Raw genomic sequence first — 21245 nt, forward strand, 5'->3', positions numbered from 1 at the left:
CTAACTTGAGATAGTCTCACTAGTGAGGTTTAACTAGATTTTGTTATCAGCATTGCTTTAATGATCAGTTTATAGACAGGAGAGGGCTTTAGCATATTGTGCTTTAGCATTCGCCATGGGAAAATAACATTCTGAGAATGATACGCTTTAATATGGTTTAATAGTTATTTACTTACAGGTATTTAGTTATGTTATACTAATGGAACACTGAACCTTGCATAGAAAGATACTTTTTGAAGATGTGTAGTAGTTTCCATATCACGAATACTACAGCAGCAAAGTAGCGTTAACATGTTCATTCTCAGAGCTTTAGGGCTTTATTATAAACTTAGGAATTCAAAAAGGTGTTTAGCCTTTAAGTAGATATCTTCTGGGTATGAAAACAGCCTGAGTCATGCACTGTAAAGTTCAATAACAATGCACGCAAAAAACAAAACCACCTGTTATTGCAAACACTCCAGGCAGTCTTGGCCCGTGCAGGAGGGGAATTACGACTGTCTTTAACAGTTCGAGGTATTCAGCCTCTGGACTCTGTTAGCTGAGACGGCCCTTGTCCGTCAACTTGTCTTCACTTCAGCCCAGGACTGTTCCCTTATAAGGGGCTCTGTGCTTTTGATTTGAGCTTGGAGCGCTCACGAAAGCAGATCAGCTTCTTTGTGATATGACCATGTAAGAGCAGAGTGCACTGCACACGTTTCATACAATATTCTGCTAGTTGTAGCTTTTTAAGTCTATATTGTTTCAGGAGAGTGAAGTATTCACTCTAAGGGTTCATATTTTGGTCATGTCATTGGATGTCAAGGAACAAGATGCATTTAATCTTTAAATTACAAATAAAAACATTAAAAAAGCAATTATTTGTGATTAGCGATTATCTCCATTTGACACATGCATGTCACTAGGTAGGAGGAGTTGTGGGTGTTGTGGGCTCCCACTTCAGGATAGGCTCATGACAAAGATTCCTTTGATTTGAATGGCTTCATTATTCAGCAGTACTGGAGTCGTACCTCTTCTGCTGTCAAAATGAGCTGAGAGGTTGACCTATGTGCTGACCTTTCTGCTTGCTAAATGTGTTATATTCACTGTCTGTGTTTCTGTGTTCCAGGATGTGGAGAAAGAGAAAGAGCTGTGCACTCATCTCACTTACGAGGAGATCAGACACAAGGTTGAGCAGTACAACACAGAGTCACGTGACCACTTTAAAATGACACTGGTGAGTTAATGGTGAACCTCCATAATCCACTTATAGACCAGTAAAAACGAATCATTCATAAATCTAATCGCTAATCATTTTGAGAATTCAAAAGTCCATCCACATGAACAGAAGTGTTTGTTACCACACAAGTCCCTCCAGAAATAAAATTCTGTCTAATATCTATTATTGATTTTTATTGTTTTTTTTTTATAATAACCCTAACCTTAACCCTAACGGAAAAAATAAACTTAAAATACAAAGTCATATTGTTATATTACAGACCCTAAAACCCTGTTATGACCCCAAAACAATTTCAGGTTGTCAAATGGTTGAACTTAAGAAAACTTGTAGGACACACACATATATAAAACTTTATCTTTTTGTAGTATTTCTTAAGTCATAGTTTATTATTTTTTGCTCAATAGTTACACCATTTGATTTTTTTTATAGTCATTAACCAAAAAAAAATGTAAATGGTACAAATATGTTTTTTTTTAAAAAATCATACGTAACAAACATAAATACATATTGCATTTCTGAAAACTTGACATTAATTTTTCATATACATTTTTGTTTCAGAATTATGATTGCCCCTTTAATAAAGTTTTATCAACGTCTAATGATACAAACCTAAAAAAACCATACACAACATGAATGAAAATTGCAATTCTATTAACTCTTAGACCAAGATATTTTCTTTTTCATATTCTCAGAGTTAATTATCATTGTTGCTTTAATAAAATCTTCATTATCATCTCTCGTAATCTTTTTATCATTACTTCTCATGAACCATGTGACAGCCATCAGACTTTACCACTGTACCTTCGTTCAGAGCCCAGCTGCTTATCGCAGGACTGTTTCTGTCTGGATAATACTAGCTCTTTGACAAATACTGATCAGGTACATGTCCTGACAGGACATGTTTCAAGAGAGCTGTATCATCTGGACTTAACTGAACACTGTGTAGTAGCATATGCGAGCTCTTACTCATTAAGTGTCCACAGTGTCTTGGATCATTAGGTTTCAGGCCTGTGTTTCAGCAGGGTTGTGTGTCAGTGTGGTGGAGTTTCAGAGGAGGTTGTGAGCTGTAATTACACCCCCCGTGTCTCGCCTGTAGCCTGCAGTCACGGCTGCCATTTGAACTAATGAGCTTACAGACAGAAGAAGCTCAAATCTGAGCTCCATCTGGACACAGTCAGATACCACACCAAGATATGCTCACCAGCGTTGAGGAAGATGCTTTGAAACTGAAGCTTGTCATGCTACTCATATTAAACAGTTGAACTATACTTAGCTGCCCAGTTAACGACACAAATTACTGAGAAACACTTATTGAATATTTGAATATTTATTTTCCACGAAAACAGTAGAAGGAATCCCCTTATAATAATAATAATAATAATATATATTTTTTTATTTCCTTATTTTCATATAAAGTTTACTTTATAGTTGAATTGAGTCCACTTCATAACTAATTAACTTTATAACATTAACACAGTGATAGAACTGTGATTAGATCAACACTGAACTAACTTGAGCGGAATAATGACATTATTGTATTTTTAATGCTGCTTCAAAGCTGAAATTGTATTTGTTTCATAATAGGAGAACTTTGCTAGATTATACTGTTATTTTCTTATCACTGTGAAGCTACTTTGAAACAATCTGTATTATATAAAGGGCAATATAAACGAATGCAGTTTGAATCACAAACTTACTTTAAATGCAACTAAAATATACAAATAAATCTATACTGTAATGTACACTGTTACAAAATATGATAAAACTGTTGCGTAAATGTAAGTATTTGTAAAAAAAAAAAAAAAAAAAAAAGACTTCAATATTAGTGCACTGACAACTGAACAAATGAATCAAGTGTTTTGAAAATGAACTGCCTGAAAGGAAACAATTAATTGAAATGAATCAGACTTTCTGAATGCATCCTAAAAATGGCAATGTAGCATTTTCTCTAACTAAATGGCTGCTCACTTGAGAAAAACACTTATTTTGCTACAGTAGATCATGTCTTTGCTGTTGTCATCTAACGTCAGTCCTCTGTCTCTGTCCTGCAGAATACTAACGGCATGTACACAGGCTTCATCAAGGTGCAGTTGGACCTGCGGAGGCCCATCACAGTGAAAGGAGGCAGGGCAGGAGGGGTCAAAGGTCAGGAGGCATTTTACCTTCCGCGTGGCTCCATAAACACACTGCACATCAGCAGCACCAACACGGCGCGACAGGTGATCGAAGCGCTGCTGAGAAAGTTCACCGTGGCCGACAACCCCGCCAAGTTCGCCTTGTTCAAACGCTTCAGCAGAGAAGACCAAGGTGAGACACAAACACCAATGCGGAAAATGCATCAGTGTGTGTGTGTGCGTACAGTAATGACTCAGGTCCCCTAGGGTATACAGTATGTGTTTTGGCAGGAACGGATGCATTCCTGAAATAGGTCAATCTGAGGAACGCGTGTGTATTTATGGATGCGCTCACACATTCGGGACAGGCCTGTTACTCTGCACCTATGTGCCAACAATACACCATGCCAGTGTAGTAAACACACATACACAACAGCTGTTGAATGCTCTTTAGCAGATATTAACCAGCCTCCTTCCCCACATTTCAATGCCATACAGGGATATTCTGAGTTGGGGAAGGCTCAGGATGGCCGTCTACTGAGTTTAGTAATAGTGACTAGTTGATTTTGAACAGTTTTTGGCTTTATACATCAAACAGTGGCTTCCTGAGAAGCTCAGCGTTGGTTTTGCTGTGAGAATGTCAGTGTTTCTAATCCATCTCACTGCTTTGACGGACCCCAGCCACTGTCTGAGCCCCCGTTGACGTCACACACACAGCAGGAAACCAGACACGCATATGGCTCACTGATTTTAAGTACCTGCTTTCATAATCTAAGCACCTGGCTGGAATGTGCTCTGGTTTATGTGAAAGAAACAAATCATTTAAAGAACCGACTCATAAGAGTCATTCATTCATGAATCAGACTACGTACACTGGTCTGCATTTGTTTTGCATACAGAAAGCAACAGAAAGATGTCTTGTCTATGTTTTATTTTTCTTTATGTGGTATTTTATCTTCAGACTGCAAATCTAAAACAAAATGGATTAAAAAGCAGGCATTATATATATATATATATATATATATAAAATATAATAATTTACTGCACTTCAGATACAAACAATATGCCTGCAAAATCAGATTTGCACTGCTGCTTTATTTTCACTCATTCAATTCAGACTGCAATGGCAAAATGGCTCGAAATTTGAAAAGAATCTGGATATCATATTTAAAAAAGGGAAATAATTTACAAAAAGAGTCTTAAGTAAATCCCAAAAGGATCAATTTATCCATGCTATTTTTTATTATAAGATTTTTTTTTTAAATTAATTAATATATTAATTAATATATTCTCTAGACTACTGTCTAATGTACTTGTTTTAATGTACTGCATTTTATTACTGATCCAAATACAAAAATAAGACTGCAAACTGGGGCTGTCACTTTTTATTCGATATTCGAATATGCATTCGAACATGACGTGAAATATCCGTAATCGAAATATAAATAAAATATCCGGTTTTTAAAATGCAATGTGTAGCGCATTTTTTACAGTCTTGGACCGTTTGCTTTTTTTTATTTTATTCTTTGCCATCTTATCCAGTAGAGGGCACTCTAGACGTATTGTAGCGTAGGCCCATGACCAAATCTAGCGAATAATAGCTAGTAGCCAGGCACGTCTGTGCGCTCCGAACGTGTGTAATCCATCGCGGGAAACATTGTAAATAAAAAGAGAGCCACACTTGATCTAGATCAAGTTGATAGACTGGTGTTTCTTCCAAACAATATTAAGAAATGAATTCGGCTAGGCTATATGCCTTACTCCTGCTGCTGTTTAAGTTGTCACGTTATTGTTTGTGCCTGTTCTGAACCTGAATTTTTCTTTTTCTTTTTTCATTTAGCCTAATGTTGTGGGATATGCATAGTGGCACTTCATATAAGTTGATATTCATACAAGTTGATAACCTGCTGTTTCAAACATTAAGTAAAAAAATAATAATCCAGACAGCCCTGTTTATGACTCACTGTTAATACATTTGTGATTGAATCTCCATTAGGCTAAGGCACTTTTTTTTAATGTGCGGGGAGGGGGGGGGGGGTTTGGTAGATATTCAAATATATTCGAATACATTGCATGATATTCGATATCCGTTCGAATTTTATTTTTCTCAAAAGTGACAGCCCTACTGCAAACTCAGGTAAAACTATTTCTTCTGCCATGGTGCATTTGATTCAGATGCACTGAATAGCACTTCTGCTTGATTTATTGGATGAACTGAGCATCGTAGTACTTTGGGGAGCAATAACGCTCATCTTTAATTATTTTATAGGGACTGTGTGTAGGAGCCAATAAGTGCTGCTGCCAGTGGGGGAATATTTGCTTAGTAGGCCATCTGGGATGATTTTTTATTTTTTGAGACAGAGTATTTTCATGAGGTCTCACCACCATGGGAGATCTCCAGCACACTCTAGGAGACAGATATGCGACACTTTGTGTTTGGATTGGGTTTTACAGCTGGTTTTAATGCATGTAATGGGGCCCTCCAGATCTTAAACAGCCCATCTAGACAACTTCAAGAAGTGCTACAGTTAGACACTGATAAACTCCCACCTCAGAGCTCATTCACAGACAGACCCTCATGTGTGATATCATAGCAGTATGGCATATAAAAGACCACGAATCAACCACATTAGTGTAGACATAATAACAGCCCTGCTTGTTCTGTTTAACCGCTGCCGGAGGCAGAAGGAAGTGAGATGAGAGATTCCTCAAGGATGAAGAAATGCAGGTCTGTGCCCTTTTGCACACTCTAGGTGGAGGAAAATCTCCCATAATGCTAAAGTAAACGCAGAAGTTCTAGAGAATTACCTTTTGTTCTTGATATGAGGTGGTGCACTTCCTTTTTCATGCTTAAAGTTTGTTTTTGCTGTGAATTTTGGCCTTAGATCAACATTCAGCAGCACGTCTTCCTCTTTGAGGTGTGTCAGTTCTTTATTAAAGAGAACCCGATTCAGGGCTGACTTTTTAAAGTTTAGGTGCTTTAAATGACATGAAAGTACTTTTCAACTTTTCAGAGGTAGTGGATCTTGGGTAGTTTTTATGCTGAACACCTCTGAGAAGTTTTGTTTCTAAAATCGATCCTCTTTAAATGGATAAAGCTCCTAAAAGAATATTTAAAAAATAATAATATTTAACTGGTGTGTTTTTGATTAGTGTATTTTTTGTTAGCTAAACCCTCTGTTAAAAATCAAAAGTTTGGTTCCTGTACCAAAAACGATTAATTTTTAGCATGCGACAACCCTGAGTTTAAAGCATCGCTGTTAAAAAATTTATATCAGTTGTCCTTTGTGATCCCTGAAGACATATTCACACCAAGAACAATAACTATTAAAATAATAACCATGTTAATTATGAGCGCTCCATTTAAAAGTCATTGTTTTTATCATTCATCAGCTTGAAAAAATCCAGTGATTTCAATGATGTCATTCTTCTGTGTTGTTATTTTTATTCTTCTACTGCGGTCTGCCCTGTTCTCAAAGAATTAGAATGGTTCTTAAAACATTATAGTTGGTGTAACTGGCCTTTATTGTTGCCTGGTGTTGTTGTTGTCTCTGATGGTAATGTTGTGTGTTGTGCTGTGTCTGTGTGTGTGTGCAGTGTACACCTGTAAGCTCTCAGAGGAAGAACACCCTCTCTTCCTGCGTCTGGTGGCGGGACCCAGTACAGATGTGCTCAGCTTTGTCCTGAAGGAGCAGCAAACCGGTGAAGTCTTGGTGAGAATCGCTTTAGGTTTCTATCACAATCCTATATTAATGAAAACATGTCATGACACACATCTTCCTCGTTTATCAGTGGGACGCCTTTTCCATCCCCGAGCTGCAGAACTTCCTCCGCTTCTTGGATAAAGAGGAGCAGGACCAGATTTGCTCGATAACCAATCGCTACAACGCCTACAGAGAGAAACTGGAGGAGGCCATGAGAGCGACGGACGGCCCGGGATAAAGCCTGTGCTTATGTGAAGGAACTGTAGCACTGCTGCCTCTAGTGCTCACTGTGTGTAAAGAACACTTATTAGGTGTCACTGTGCCAAGCGGACACCCCTTCTCAGAAACTCAGAAGAGAGCACTGAGCTCCCAGAATGCACCTCAGGTGCCATATTTACCCATCCACCCTCTTTCACACTTTCAGTTGTTTCTCATGTTCTGTTCTTTTACCTCTTGTGAATGATGCAAATGCTGAAATCAGATCTGTTTTTATTTAATTGTTGGATGCTGTGGTTTGTACATATTTGTTTGTTTTAATTTATGTGGGTGAATTTAATTTTAATTTTTTTTAGTAAAAGAGTCTTATTCTATGGCAAATATACTTATCGACCAGAAACTGATGGGACTGGGGATTTATTTTATTTTATTTTATATTAAATACCAAATGACATAATGTGCCCTACTAAAGATAGTGTTGATGTGCTGTTGACAAAATGATGACCAGACAGACAGTAAGCGCATATTTGTGAAAGAGAAGATTGAATATGGTGAAGTAGGGATAAGAAATGAGGACTAAAGCAAAGTCATAATCACTAGTCTCTGAAGGGATGGCTTGAATGCAAATAAAAACTTTTAAAAGTAAGCATTCTCAGGTGATGTGCTGGAACTGGAACTGAATGGATTCAGGAAGTTGGCGAAGGAGCATAGAGGATGTTGGAAAGTATGCGGGAAGTGTCATGCAGCGGGTTTGGAGCGGAGCTGACTGATGTCTGTCGGGGTCAGATGGTCTTTCACAGTAAATTATGGGTTGTTTTGAGCTCTAGTTTAAGCAGATAATCATTGAACAGTGTATTTGCTGTCCGCCTCTCATCATCGACCTTGGAAAATGCGTTAGAGGATGTCTTCAAGATAAATGACTGAATATACAAGTAATGAAGATTGTTTGTTTTGAAGCTACAGCCTGAAAATAGTAGATTTAAGCTAGTTTGATTGGTGAATATATACGTGTAATCACACCGATCTGATTTACTGTACCAAAAGTTAATTTCATGTGCTTTTCTTCATTGTAGCTGAAAATGTTACTGTTGTGAGGTGCAGTAAAAGAAAAGCAGACAGTGCTACTTTGTCTCAGCACACAAGGTCGACATTTTTGATGGTGTTTGGAATGATACTTGTGTATCAGTAGGTGGTTTTAAAATGTATACACGTTTATGTTTCTGTAGGCTAGTGCTGCATGATGGTTTTTCTGATTGGTACTGCAACATTGTTGTCTATTGTGACACTTAGGTAGCGGCATCTTGTGGTCAACTGCTGTAACTACATCTCTGCAGTCTTAGGTCTCACCTGTGTCAATTTGATTATTTTAGACACAGATTGTGTGTGTTTTTTTTTAAAGATTTGTTTCTTTATTATTATTATCGGTTTTATAACCTCCAACCAAAGATCTAGATAAAATGCATAATTTAATTTAAGTTTGATGCAAATTGCCTGGTGCAATCAGTTTTACACCTCAGTAAACTGAGGTTAAATAGTATAGTATCTATCTTGTCTGATGGTTTTACCAGGGCAACTTTAATTGTAAACACTGGGGTAGATATAAATTAGAGAAATTAGTGTAATTGTTGTGTGAATATTACATCACGACAGTCTCAATATATGCAATCGAGGAGGATTTTGCAGGGGAATAAGACCAGTAATCTTATAAATGCTTTTTGTGCACTTTGTTTTAATTCAGGGAATCATTTTTATTTAGATTTATTAGTCTTCGTCAGATGCCTATTGTCTTCCACTGTTTTAAAACGGCATTGCATCTAGTGGAAGCTCAGTTATGTTTTATATAATTTTTTTTCTTAAAGCTGTTTCAGAACTTGATTAGTTTTTTTTTTTCATAAATAAGCTTTTGTTTGTAGAGTAAGACTGTGAATGAATGTTATACTGTATTCTTGTGTAGTAAAGGGTTGTGGATGTGAGTAAACTGCTTTACTCATTTTCAATATACATGCATGTGTTATATTAATTCATGCATATTTTACGGCTGTTTTAGGACATCACAGGCCAGTGCTGTTGTTCTTTCTTTTTAACAGCATAGGTAATTTAGAGATTGCTCACGAGACACACTCTGCATTTGCCAAAAAATCTCATTTGGTTCCAAAGTTGTAAGTGACATGCATATTTTGTCAAGTTATATAGAAGACACCAGAAGTGGCATTCATGGATAAACATTGTTTTTAAGAATTATGGATTAAATATGCATGGTTAGAATCCAGATGTCATGCATTTTTGACAATGACGGAGGTTTTTTTGAGGGTTTTTACCGATCGTGGCCTTTCTTGTTAAAGATTTCTTTAAATAAAGATGAAACGTTTCTCAATTCACAGCATCTGTCATCTGTAAAAATCCACCCATGGAAAATGTATAATTTTTGATTTGACGAGCACAAAATTCTGGTATTTAATTATCTGCAAATCATTTGTCATTAAACGAATAATTGTTTTGATCTAAATTGCACGTTACAGGGGCAACCCACTTGCAGTTTATCTCAAAAGGTCACACAATGGCGGTTGCACAACCTTTCAGCTCATCTACTGGCTTTAAACATCACACTAAACTGTAAGGTTTTAAGTGAGACCAGAATTTGCATGTGAATGGTGTGTCCTCTGCATGAACCCGTGTCAGATGTCCTCGTCAGTGACTCGTCGCACACTTCTCTCGTGGAGTCCGTTAACACAAGCGGAACTTTATACAACATTCAGAAAGACCTCACGACGCAAGCATGTAAGTTAACACAATTTATAGAGACAGAATATCGCATTTAAAAGACTTGGACGTAGTGCCACTACAAACGTTCACTTTGGATAAACAAACTTGGCGTTTTCATTGCTGTTGTTCACTTGTAGACCCTCAGTGTAGTTTACTTCACATTCCCTTCAGAAGTGAAAACCGTCAGCTGTCGCGGATTATTTGCGTTATTTAGTAAAAAAAAAAAAAAAAGAAGAAGCGCGTTTCTATTGTGCTTTCGCGTCATTTGTGTTAATTAAACATTATTTCACAACCTGTGATGTAGTTTTGATAATGAGATGTTCCGGCTCAGAAATGAAAGATAACGCGTGCGAGTCTGGACTGCCTCAAAATCTAATATATAATCATAATGAACGTTTATACAGAACATGTTATGACCACAGACTGTATAAAAACAGGTTATGACATATTTTGTGTTGTTATAACAGTCTAAATGTCTTATTATAATATTTAGTTGAATATATGTTTATATAAATAAACATTATGGTATTATATCAAAATATTATCGAATAAACATAAATATTACACTTAATTTGATTAATATTATTGGTAACACTGTTTGTTATTTTGTAATTTTTAGTGATCGTTATATGTAGTTGAATAGATTTAAATTATATTTGAGTTATTTTAGTCAGTTTTCCATTATCACTATATTTAACTGAGTATTATTAAAAAAATATTATGTATAATTAATATAATATTGAAATAATAAAAAATGTAATTTTTATTAATATTATTATAATACTGTTTTGTTATTAATTTGTGATTTCTGTATTGTTCTTATATTGTTTTAATTTTTACCATTATAATATAATATAATACTGTATATTAATATAATATTGACCACACTGCCATACAATTGGTGTTACAGAAAATCCCGAAAGCCCATTTTTGTGATTCCTAAATGTCAGCATTTTTTTTTATGAACTCAATGTTAAGTTAAATATAATAATTATATAAATAAATATTGCTATTATATGAATATAAAATTTAATTAATAAAAAAAAAGTAAAATTTATTTTGATTAATAGTTTTGTTGATGATATTTTGTAATTTTCTGTAATGTAATTCTGTAATAATTTTTTTTTTTAAGGTTTTTCATTTTTAAAAAGATGTGGGATGTCTTTGCTACTATAATGATTTGATTTATTCTTTGTTTTTAGTATACCATATTTTGTACAGTGTCTGAAAGCATTTTACCCATTTCCACAGGTTAGGGACGAGTTCTGTAAAGGTTTTATTGCTGGCAGTTGCAGTTGGTGTGTATCTCATTCCCTCCCCTATCGATCCCGAGCCGTACACGTGAGTCTCGTTGCAAATCTTGTAGTGAACTGATCTTCAAAGAGATCTCAGTGACGTTTAATGTCATGCTGATGTATGTTTTCCAGATTCGAGCACCCCCCGCCTGCTCTGGACGGCCCTCTGGCAGTAAACACACGATTACAGAGAGGTCGACAGCTGTTTTCCGGTCAACTCAAAGGCCCGGAGTCTTTCACAGCTGACCAGAAAGGTGAGCCTGCTCTTGTGCTTTTATCTGTTTGATTTGAGAAATGCAGTCAGGTCTCATCTCTTCACTGTGTCTCTGAAGGAAATATCTACACTGGCACCGTCGACGGGAGGCTGTGGAGAATCAGCAATGAATCCCTCACTTTCATCACTCAGACGGGCCGAAACATCCCTGAATGTGGTAAATCCGCAAACAGCTTGTGCAATTCAGGCTGAATCCTAGCAGCTTCATAGTGTAAGGCACTGCATGTGGCTTGATGAATATGTATCGCGGAGATGTTTGCTGGACCCCCCCCCCCTCACCCAGCTGCCGTCACACATTAGACATGCTGAAGTGATACACAAAGACTCAAGTGTTGTTTTATCAAAGCCTTGGCTGTTCACAAGAGTCTTGAATGCAGATGTCTTCATTAGAGCATAACTTATGTTTCTTAGGAGGCTCTTATTCCTTATGTTGAGGTTTAATGCCTCTCTCTTATTTTACTGTATTTGAAATAATCATTATGTAGGTAAAGGTGTTCTTTGGCGAGTCACAAGCAGAATGCATGTGTCTGTCAGTTAGCAGATACTCTGATTTTCTGTTATCAAGCGTGTTGTCCTGTTGTTGTTGGTTGTATAGGCACGAGTACAGACTATGAGCCAGTATGTGGTCGTCCACATAGTCTGAGACTGGACCGAGATGGACAGCTTATCGTGGCCGACTCTTATCAGGGGCTGTTCAAGGTTGACCCTTGGACTGGAGAGAAGACGTTGCTACATTCCAGCACAGAGGGTCGGTCAAAAAAGTGCTTTGCACAACAATTTGGTTGCTTTGATCAGTTACCTAATCATCTTGCCATTTTTATGTGAATTTACTATATAGCTGCTTTTTTATATTTTTATACGAATCTGCCTCACTAAAATAAAAAAAAAGCATTATATTTAAATAACCCTGCCACATTCCTCCTACAAGGAGCTGATGGGATTCCCTTTGGCTTTCTGAACGGTCTGGAGATTTCTAAAAACGGAACAGTGTTTTTCACGGACTCCAGCAGTAAATGGGGAAGACGTCACGTCCGTTACGAGGTGAGCGAGGGACAACCGAACATATCGTACTTCTTTCAGTTGAATTTAATTCATGTGCACTAAAGTCCGCTTCTCTCTGCAGGTGTTGGAGACAAACCGTCTGGGTCGCCTTCTCTCGTATGACCCCGTGACCGGCCGTGTTCGGACGTTGTTGGATTCTCTCTACATGCCTAATGGCTTTGCCTTCTCACCTGATGAGGACTTCCTGCTTCTGGCTGAGACCAGTATCGCACATATTATTAAGTAAGAGCTCAAGTGCAGCTTTGAATTTGTTCATATATCAGGATGGTTGAGTATCGTGTTTAGACTTTCTCCCTGCTTCTCAGGTTCTGGTTGAAAGGACCTAAAGCGGGCACCAAGGAGGTCGTCCTGAACAACATGATCGGTTACCCTGATAACATCCGCCTCAGTGACCGCGGCACGTTTTTAGTGGGCATAACCACTGTTAGATTCAGAGGACGGCTTTTCCCACCGTTCTTGGATCTGATTGGTCCGTATCCTGCTGTTAAACGCTTCATAGTGAAGGTGGGTAAATCTTAAATATGTGGGGTTCAGAGTTATTTTAGTATCACTGAGATACTATTGTAGTATTTATTCATATTTTGATATTTATTTTATTTAGGCTAACTTTTTTTATCATTTTAGTTTTTATTGAATATAATAACCCAGGTGAGGTTCTTAATTTCATTTTAGTAATTTTGTTTAGATTTTTTTTTTTTTAATGTCTATTTAGTTTCTAATATTTATTTCAGTTTTTGAGTTATTTTAGGACTTAAAGTTGAACTAAATGGCAATGAGAAATGTTAGCATGGCATGGCAACTAGCTGAAATAAAATATATTACAAAATAAAGCAAATTATTTTATTTGAATTAGTATATATTTTATATCAGGTAATTTTATGATTTTATTTTTAGTTAAGCATAATAGTTATGCATTATACATTGCTAAATAATTTTCTTGTGTGTTTTTGTATTTCTTTATTGCTTAGTTTGTCATTTATATGCATTTATTATAATATATACAATAGTTTGTATTTTAGTTTTAGTTATTTTAGTACATGAAGTAAACCAATAGTAAATAAAATAAATATTGCCTTGTTAACTGGCAAAGATAAAACATAAAACAGTATTTTTTTAGAATCTCGATCATGAACTCTGTTGCAGCTCGTTCCTCTCGGCTGGTATGATGCTCTGTTGCCCAAGTACGGCTTGATTCTGGAACTGGGGCCTGACGGAGAGGTGATCGACAGCCTCCATGACCCCACAGGAAGCCTCACGTGGGCCGTCAGCGATGTCTTCCAGCAGGGGACGCACTACTATCTGGGCAACACTGACCTGCCGTTCCTGCCTGTGCTGGAGGAGTGGAGCTGAATCACACATGGGAAAACTGGGACTTTTGATAACCTTTCACTGAGAATGTAAAATGATTTCATTTTAACAGTGCACTGCAGTCTTGTGTAAAAGCTACATGTGGTTCTAACTGTGAATTCTGTGTCTGGTTATAATTGGTCTAACACAGATGTTTTAACTGTATTAGTGCCACAATCTGTTTTGTTTTATAAAGTTTTTCTGAACTGCAAAATGCACTGGTCAACGTGCAAAAGAAATGTATGAGATGATCATTTTGAACAGCTGTTCCCAATAAAAAACATTTACTTATGCTAATGTAATGCAGAAGACAGAAACAATGTTGCACTTTGATGGCAATGAACTTTGACACAAAAACCCAATTATTAAAAATGTAGGATATACAGATTGACTCAATGCATTTAGATTATATATGAAAATATTCAAAAATATATATTGACATGATAATATATGTAATATTTAGAAACTATAATACATAAAATATATATAAAATGTTAATATAAATAATAAAAAAACAAATATATCACATAATAAAAAATACGTACTGTAATAAGAATTTATAATATAAAGAATATATAATATATACATACAATAATCACAAGTTGTACCCCGTGTCTATGGTCCTGTTTATTCTCTATATATTTTGTATAAAAACGACTTTTAAAATTACATTTAGCTGAATAAACGTTATAAAATTATGCAAAAAAATAAATTAAATAAAAACACCACAATAAAAATGATTTCAAAATGCTTTTATCAATCAAACACACAAGACAAAAGTCCACAGCAACCATTGCAATGCTACTAACAAATATCATGACAGAATTATGTGCAAAACATCATTAAACATGTCAGGCCTGTTGACCACAGACTGGAAAGTGCTTCACTGAACGGATGTATTGAAGTATTGTGAGAAAGATCTGCTTATGCCTCCTCTCCGGTCACTTTAGGTGATTTGAGAGATTGGCAGTCACAGCAGAAGATTGATGAAGGTTAGGTAGTAGTCTGAAAGTAAAACAGTCCCTCATCGCCTCAAGTTTGTGTTGCCCACCGCAGGATTTCCCTCAAAGAACCAAAAATACACCGATTCATCAAAGACCTGCTGTGATCCACAGCTTTGGCTCATTCATGACTGACATCCATCAAACACAAAACTCAGAGAAGAAAACGTTTAAAAGACAATAGTGAAATGCTAAACACAATATTTGCACCTAGTTAGTGAATCTTTTAGTTATAGAACTCAAGTGAAATGTCTGTCCAAACACAGATTGTGCGCTGCCATACACAATATACAAGCCTATTTCTGCTATGGGATTAAAAAAAAGAAAAAAAAATCTCAAAATTCGGACTTTAGAATTTGAAAATTTAGAAGATATACACTCACAATTAACTCGCTTTTATTGTATATAAAGTTGCAATTCTAAGAAGTTTGAATTGTGAGATTTGTGACAAAACAACAACAACAACAACAAAAAAACAAAAAACGGAATTCTGAGAATTCTCAGAATTTATTCATTTACATTAGGTTTTCTCAGAAATGTGGATTTATATCTTGCAATTGTGGAAAAAGTCCAAATTGTGATATAGACTCAGAATTGCAAGAAAAAAAAATCCAAATTGTACGATAAAAAGTTGCAATGACCTTTTTTAACTTTGATCCGTTAGCCAAAAACAAGCTTCCATTCTAAGCATAAAAGGCAGGCTTAGTAGAGTTGTGAATTCTTTTATAACTGAAGATGTGGAGTGGAATGTTTCAGACATATCTGGCAAACAAACAAATAATCCCAACATTTTTCAAATGCATTACAAAATTGGAAAGTTCAACACTGTTTAAAGCAAAAGTAAAACAAACAACATTTTCAAAAACATTAAAATAAAGACAATATCCGGTGTTATTGTTAAAGCAGCAAAACTGAACGTTAATTGAGAATAAAGAAGAATCTGATGTGAATGAGAGCTGGAGGGGATGAAGGTCGTGTCTGTGGTGTGTTTGGTACCCTGGGCGCACCCTGATGACCTCATCAGAGGAGAGACCGGGCCGGATATAAAGGGAGCAAGAGGGCTTGTTTTTCAGTGCCCTTTATTCTTTCCCTCCATTTGTCTTGTTCCTGTAAAGCTCTCCACGCTCTACTTCAGCGTCTGTCGTCGTTTGTTTCTGTGAGGCACGAGGCTGCTGAACATCAACCGAGGATCAAACCTGAACCTGGTGAAACAGTGACAAGCGAGCTGGAAGTTAGATTTCCTAACATCTTAATAATAATAATAATAATACAGCTATTTCTAGTGAATGCTGATTGAAGTGTTAAGGAAGCACTGACTGTGAGTCGTAGACGCCTGGCGTTCTGCAGGACTGTCCCGAGCAGGACTGCAGCATCATGAGACGGTGGTTCATCTTCTCCAGGACTTCCTGATCGATGCTCTTGGCGATGTTACTCAGCTGAAACGGGTCTGCTGTCAGGTTATAGACCTCCACAAACACCTGCAAGCAAAGACGGTGTGCTATTATTACAGTTATTAATACATATTAAACATTCATATTTTTCATTATACTTTGCAGTATTATTGTCAGTTCGCTGTTGGAAGCACTAGCTTTTATTTTTACCTCGTTATCATCAAATTCACAGTACTGTAAGTTGGCGGCCTGTGCTACTGTGCGAACGCAGGCATACGTGTTATTGTACGAGTCTTCGCACACACAGTCGGGGAAGCACTCCTGCAGAGACGACAGCTGTGATTTTTTGTGATTACTGTAATGACTATTAATTTGTGGCACACAGAGCCTCACCGAGACCCCGGGGCCCAGCAGAGGGCAGGCTGGGTCCGAGATGTTGCTTCCTTCTCCCTCATATTCCACCAGTACATCAGATCTCCACGTGCTGCTGTTCCCTTTACTGGTCTGAGACACAAAGACAACTCAAATCAAACGCAAATGCAACCCCTTATTAATTTATCACTTAAGTTAATTATACTGAACCTGTAGCAAGAAACACTACAAAAAACAAGCATTATGCCCAAAATGACCAAGAATGCCAATACTTTAATGCATTTTTATTTAATTAATTTCAAAGTTAATAAATTCAAACAGGATTCACCATGATAGGAAGAAATGACATCCCGTCCATCCGAGTTTCATTAAAGCTGTATCCTGCGATATCCAGGATTGTTGGACCCAAATCCACATTTGCTATAAGTAACTGTTAAAACAGATCAATTATTTACACATAAAATAAAAAAAAAAGCTAATAAATATTATATAAAAACCTTTTCTGTTAATGTGAATATTACATATACATGCTATTATCATAGCGTGCATACACAAGGAAAAAACAAACAAATCTGGTTTAGAATCAAAACTTGTTTGAAACTTGGACTTGGACTGAAAATGAAATGAAATGAAGAAATGAAATACTATTAAGAAACAAAAAATAAGAAAATATATGTAATTTGTTTTTTTTATGCTTGTTTATATTACCGGGCTTGTCTGGTTGGGTTTGATATTAGGCCCTCGCACCAAAAGAGGAACTTTGATATCAAATTCATAGAGTTGCCTCTTATCCATTGGAAGAGAAAACTGGCCTGAGAGACGAAACAGACATGACAAAATAAAAGCTAGGGAAATTTAAAAAAATAAAATAAAAATTCTTGTCTATATAACTCATTGTGTACCTGTGTGGTATCCATTGTCAGAGGTGAAGATGATGTAGGTGTTACTAAGCTCTCCTCTGACCTCCAACTTTCTCACCACCTTCTCCACCAGGTCGTCTACAGATAGTAAAGTGCGCCACCTGGTGGAACAGATCATCGGTGTCACATTACTTCATGTGCAGTATTAATATCAAGTGCATGATTTAAAAGCATCTGAATACCGTTTTCTGTATGCGTCATCCAAGAACTCCACTGAAGAGTTTGTCATGGGCGTTTTTGCTTGTCTGATGAGCCAGTGCTTGTCCTGAAAAACAGGTTGAAATGCCGTCACATATTCAAAAGACGATCCAATCAGAATATTTCAGACACGTCAGGCCAGTACCTTGCCGTGTATGTTAAAGTTAGGGTCTCTTGGTGCTTTAATGTTGGGAAAACTGCTTTCGTACTGAGGAGCGGCTGTCCAGGGCGAGTGAGGGGCCGGTGTGGACACCATCATGAAGAAAGGCCTGCGGTTTGACTTGTTTTCCAGGAAGTCGATGGAAATATTGGCCTGGAAGGAATCAGAAGCCACTGAACATCAAATGCATGAGGTCTGATGTAGTCTCATGAGCACAGGTGAGATCTGCTCGTACCAGAACATCTGTAAGGTAATCTTCGCTGTAGTTTTGTCCATGCCGCTGCTCCCTGCCGTTCACTGACAGCGTGTAGTTGTAGTATTTGGAGTTTCTCTCCTGTAGGAATATGTTAAAATCATAGCAAATATTTCACTTTAAACAAATCTGGTTTAGAATCAAAACCCGTTTTCGGAAACCTGAAAAATGTAAAAAAAAAAAAAAAATTACAATACAGAAATAAAAATATAACTTAGAACATTTAAATAAAGAAATAAAACAGCTAAATTAAATAAAAATGATTAAAATAAAGAAATACTTTTTAATAAATAAATACATCCAAACATTTTTGTGGTCTTTGAAAAAATAAAACAAACAAAACCTTCAATCTGCTCTCAGTGAGCTATTAATCATGGGAGCTGCTATTATGAAAATAATAAGACTGGCTTCAGAAAACATACTTTTTCTCTTCTGGATTTATTTCTTGCAGGAGTTCTTGTACCAGCTTTCCAAACATGCTATATTTTAGGCTACAAACTGTTTTCCTAACCTTTCAGCTAAAATTAGATTTTACAGCACTGATGGGAAAGGTTGAAGGCCTTGTCAATGTATTCCACCTTGTCATCTTTCTCTTTTTTCATTTCTTCATTTAACAAAAATTTTCTAAATTAGTTTTTTACATTTCTTCATTTTAATGTTTTTTAATTTCTCTTTTATTTTTTATATTCTACTCATGATTCCCAAAGGTAAGCCTTCGGGTTATAGAATTATCTATATCTATATCTATCTATATATCTATATATACTGTATATATATATATATATATATATATATATATATATATATATATATACTGTATATATATATATATATATATATATATATATATATACGCACCGTATTTTCCGGACTATAAATCGTACTTTTTTTCATAGTTTGGCTGGTCCTGCGACTTATAGTCAGGTGCGACTTATTTATTAAAATTAATTTGACATGAACCAAGAGAAATGAACCAATAGAAAACATTACCGTCTACAGCCGCGAGAGGGCGCTCTATGCAGCGCACTCTCGTGGCTGTAGACGGTAATGTTTTCTCTTGGTTCTAAATAAATGCGACTTATAGTCCAGTGCGATTTATATGTTTTTTCTCATCATGACATATTTTTGGATTGGTGCGACTTATACTCAGGTGCGACTTATAGTCCGAAAAATACGTCTGTGATATATATATATATATATATATATATATATATATATATATATATATATATATATATATATATATTTATATATAATTGGATTTCATTTTTTGGTTTTCATTTGAATTTTGTTTCATTTTATTAGTTTTTTTTATTAGATTTTTAATTATAAAAATATTTCTGAATTATTTTATTCTGAATTTCAGTTTTCAGTTAGTTAGTAATTTTAAAACTTATTTCAGTTAGTTGCTAATTTTCATTCAGTTTTTCCATCACAATAACATCACTGCTATAGATGAACAGTCAAAAAAAAATTACAGTTAAATGATTACATTATTAAATGATACATCTCCTGTCTTTTTCTTACCAGGGCAAACCAGTGATCCCAGCCTGGAGGAACATGCTCCACACCTCCTGCTTTTTTATTCCCGTACTATAGCAGAGAAACAGACACGGATGATTCAAGGTGATGTACCGTAAACTGATTCACCCAAAGAAAAGGTTTCATCATTGTGAAAGCTCACAGTATGTGTCTTCACCTCATTCAGATACTTCCCAGCAAAGAAGGTCTGATAGATGCCGTGTTTCTGAAGGAAGGCAGGGAAAGTCTCGGGCTCTTGGGTCTTCTGCCATGCAGTGCTGCTGCAGTTGCCCTCCAGCGTGTTGTTGACCACATGATGGTTATGAGGATATTTGCCCGTCAGGATGCTCGCCCGGCTGGGACAGCAAAGGGGACTGGCGACAAACTGCACGAGAGAAGAAATGACAAGAAGAATTGAGAGATGCTGTGCAAATTAACAGATGCAATGGCAAACATGCATGCTGGTTGATCCTCAATGCACATTTTAATTGTTATGTCTAACAAATTTATAAATATTCTCATGTAGAACAATATAAGGGCTTTTTAAGCTTGGATGACATGCAAGATCCCATAGCACTTGTATGCAACAATAAACAGATCCAGCACAATTTCTACTCACTGTGTTTGTAAAGGTTATCCCAGCATCACCTATCAGCTTTTTAGTCTTCACCAAAGGGATCTGTAGAACGAAAGATGGCAAGATTCTCGTGATGCAGCTCGTTTAAGTTACTTAGCCAGGATACATAAAAGTAACATGTATGGAAGAAATCAAAACCACGGAGAATGACAACAAAAAACTACTTTCTTAGACAATATACTCACCATTCCACCGATAGACACATCTAGATCATCAGTTAGGATTAAAACTATATTCGCTCTGGGATTCATTTTAGCCTCGGTCAGACTGTTACAATGCAAAGTGACGCAGATGAGAATAAAATGTAACATAACAAACGGAGAAGAAGCCATCTTTAGTGCCGAATTAAAAACACATAAAGCCATGACCTAAACGAGGACCTTTTCTTGAGATAAAAGCATAAAATTATGTTAAGGAAAGGAAAACGCTGGAGCAGCTAGCTTGCCTAGTCTTGTGTGCGAAATTACTAATCATACTATGGCGACTTTTTTGCTTCATGAATATTATTTAGACATTCTGGCGTTGCTTGGTTACCTCTTGTGGCGTCTGGTCACGTAGCCTAATTTATATTCATAAGCCAGGCCTACAGCAGAGTAGGATTCGCTCATTCGCAGGCATACTATAACGCCCACCTACCAACGTTTGCCTGACAGCCATTCAGATTCCAGTCCATTACTTTGCGTCATTAATATCCATGCTCTTACCCGTCGTCATAGTAGGATTAATAAAACTGTCCTGTTTCATCATGTGGAGAGACGGAAGCCCCGGTCAGCTGATGTTTACGTTCAAACGCATGATGTC

General features: G+C 36.5%; 3 protein-coding genes across 7 annotated transcripts in view; 2 read left to right on the top strand and 1 right to left on the bottom strand.

The window, feature by feature from the left end:
• The window catches only part of rassf3 (Ras association domain family member 3), a 41087-nt gene extending 32446 nt beyond the window's left edge, over positions 1-8641 (top strand). For all 5 annotated transcript variants that reach the window (XM_059510672.1, XM_059510673.1, XM_059510674.1 and 2 more), the window contains 4 exons: positions 1106-1213; positions 3268-3523; positions 6928-7043; positions 7123-8641. In XM_059510672.1, coding sequence (XP_059366655.1) covers positions 1106-1213; positions 3268-3523; positions 6928-7043; positions 7123-7272 — 630 coding nt within the window. In that variant the 3' untranslated portion in view covers positions 7273-8641. The remainder of the gene's footprint in view (positions 1-1105; positions 1214-3267; positions 3524-6927; positions 7044-7122) is intronic.
• A 1315-nt stretch (positions 8642-9956) lies between these two features.
• zgc:194209 (uncharacterized protein LOC570908 homolog) lies at positions 9957-14288 on the top strand. Its single transcript, XM_059510678.1, has 9 exons — positions 9957-10028; positions 11265-11354; positions 11441-11562; positions 11641-11739; positions 12178-12330; positions 12511-12623; positions 12706-12866; positions 12950-13148; positions 13788-14288. Coding segments are annotated over exons 1-9 (1146 nt in total). The 5' UTR covers positions 9957-10026; the 3' UTR covers positions 13995-14288.
• A 1035-nt stretch (positions 14289-15323) lies between these two features.
• On the bottom strand, positions 15324-20987 carry gnsa (glucosamine (N-acetyl)-6-sulfatase a). The gene is made up of 14 exons (XM_059510681.1): positions 20630-20987; positions 20427-20486; positions 19986-20192; positions 19814-19879; positions 18269-18367; positions 18019-18186; positions 17858-17940; positions 17658-17776; positions 17464-17567; positions 17084-17185; positions 16777-16887; positions 16594-16704; positions 16310-16470; positions 15324-16194 (listed from the first exon to the last, which is right to left on the bottom strand). The coding sequence occupies exons 1-14, from the start codon at positions 20807-20809 to the stop codon at positions 16119-16121; spliced, it is 1647 nt and encodes a 548-aa protein (XP_059366664.1). The 5' UTR covers positions 20810-20987; the 3' UTR covers positions 15324-16118.
• Between the last annotated feature and the right edge of the window lie 258 nt (positions 20988-21245).

This window comes from Carassius carassius, chromosome 26 (genome assembly GCF_963082965.1).
Source record: "Carassius carassius chromosome 26, fCarCar2.1, whole genome shotgun sequence".
In the NCBI taxonomy this organism is placed as follows: Eukaryota; Metazoa; Chordata; class Actinopteri; order Cypriniformes; family Cyprinidae; genus Carassius; species Carassius carassius.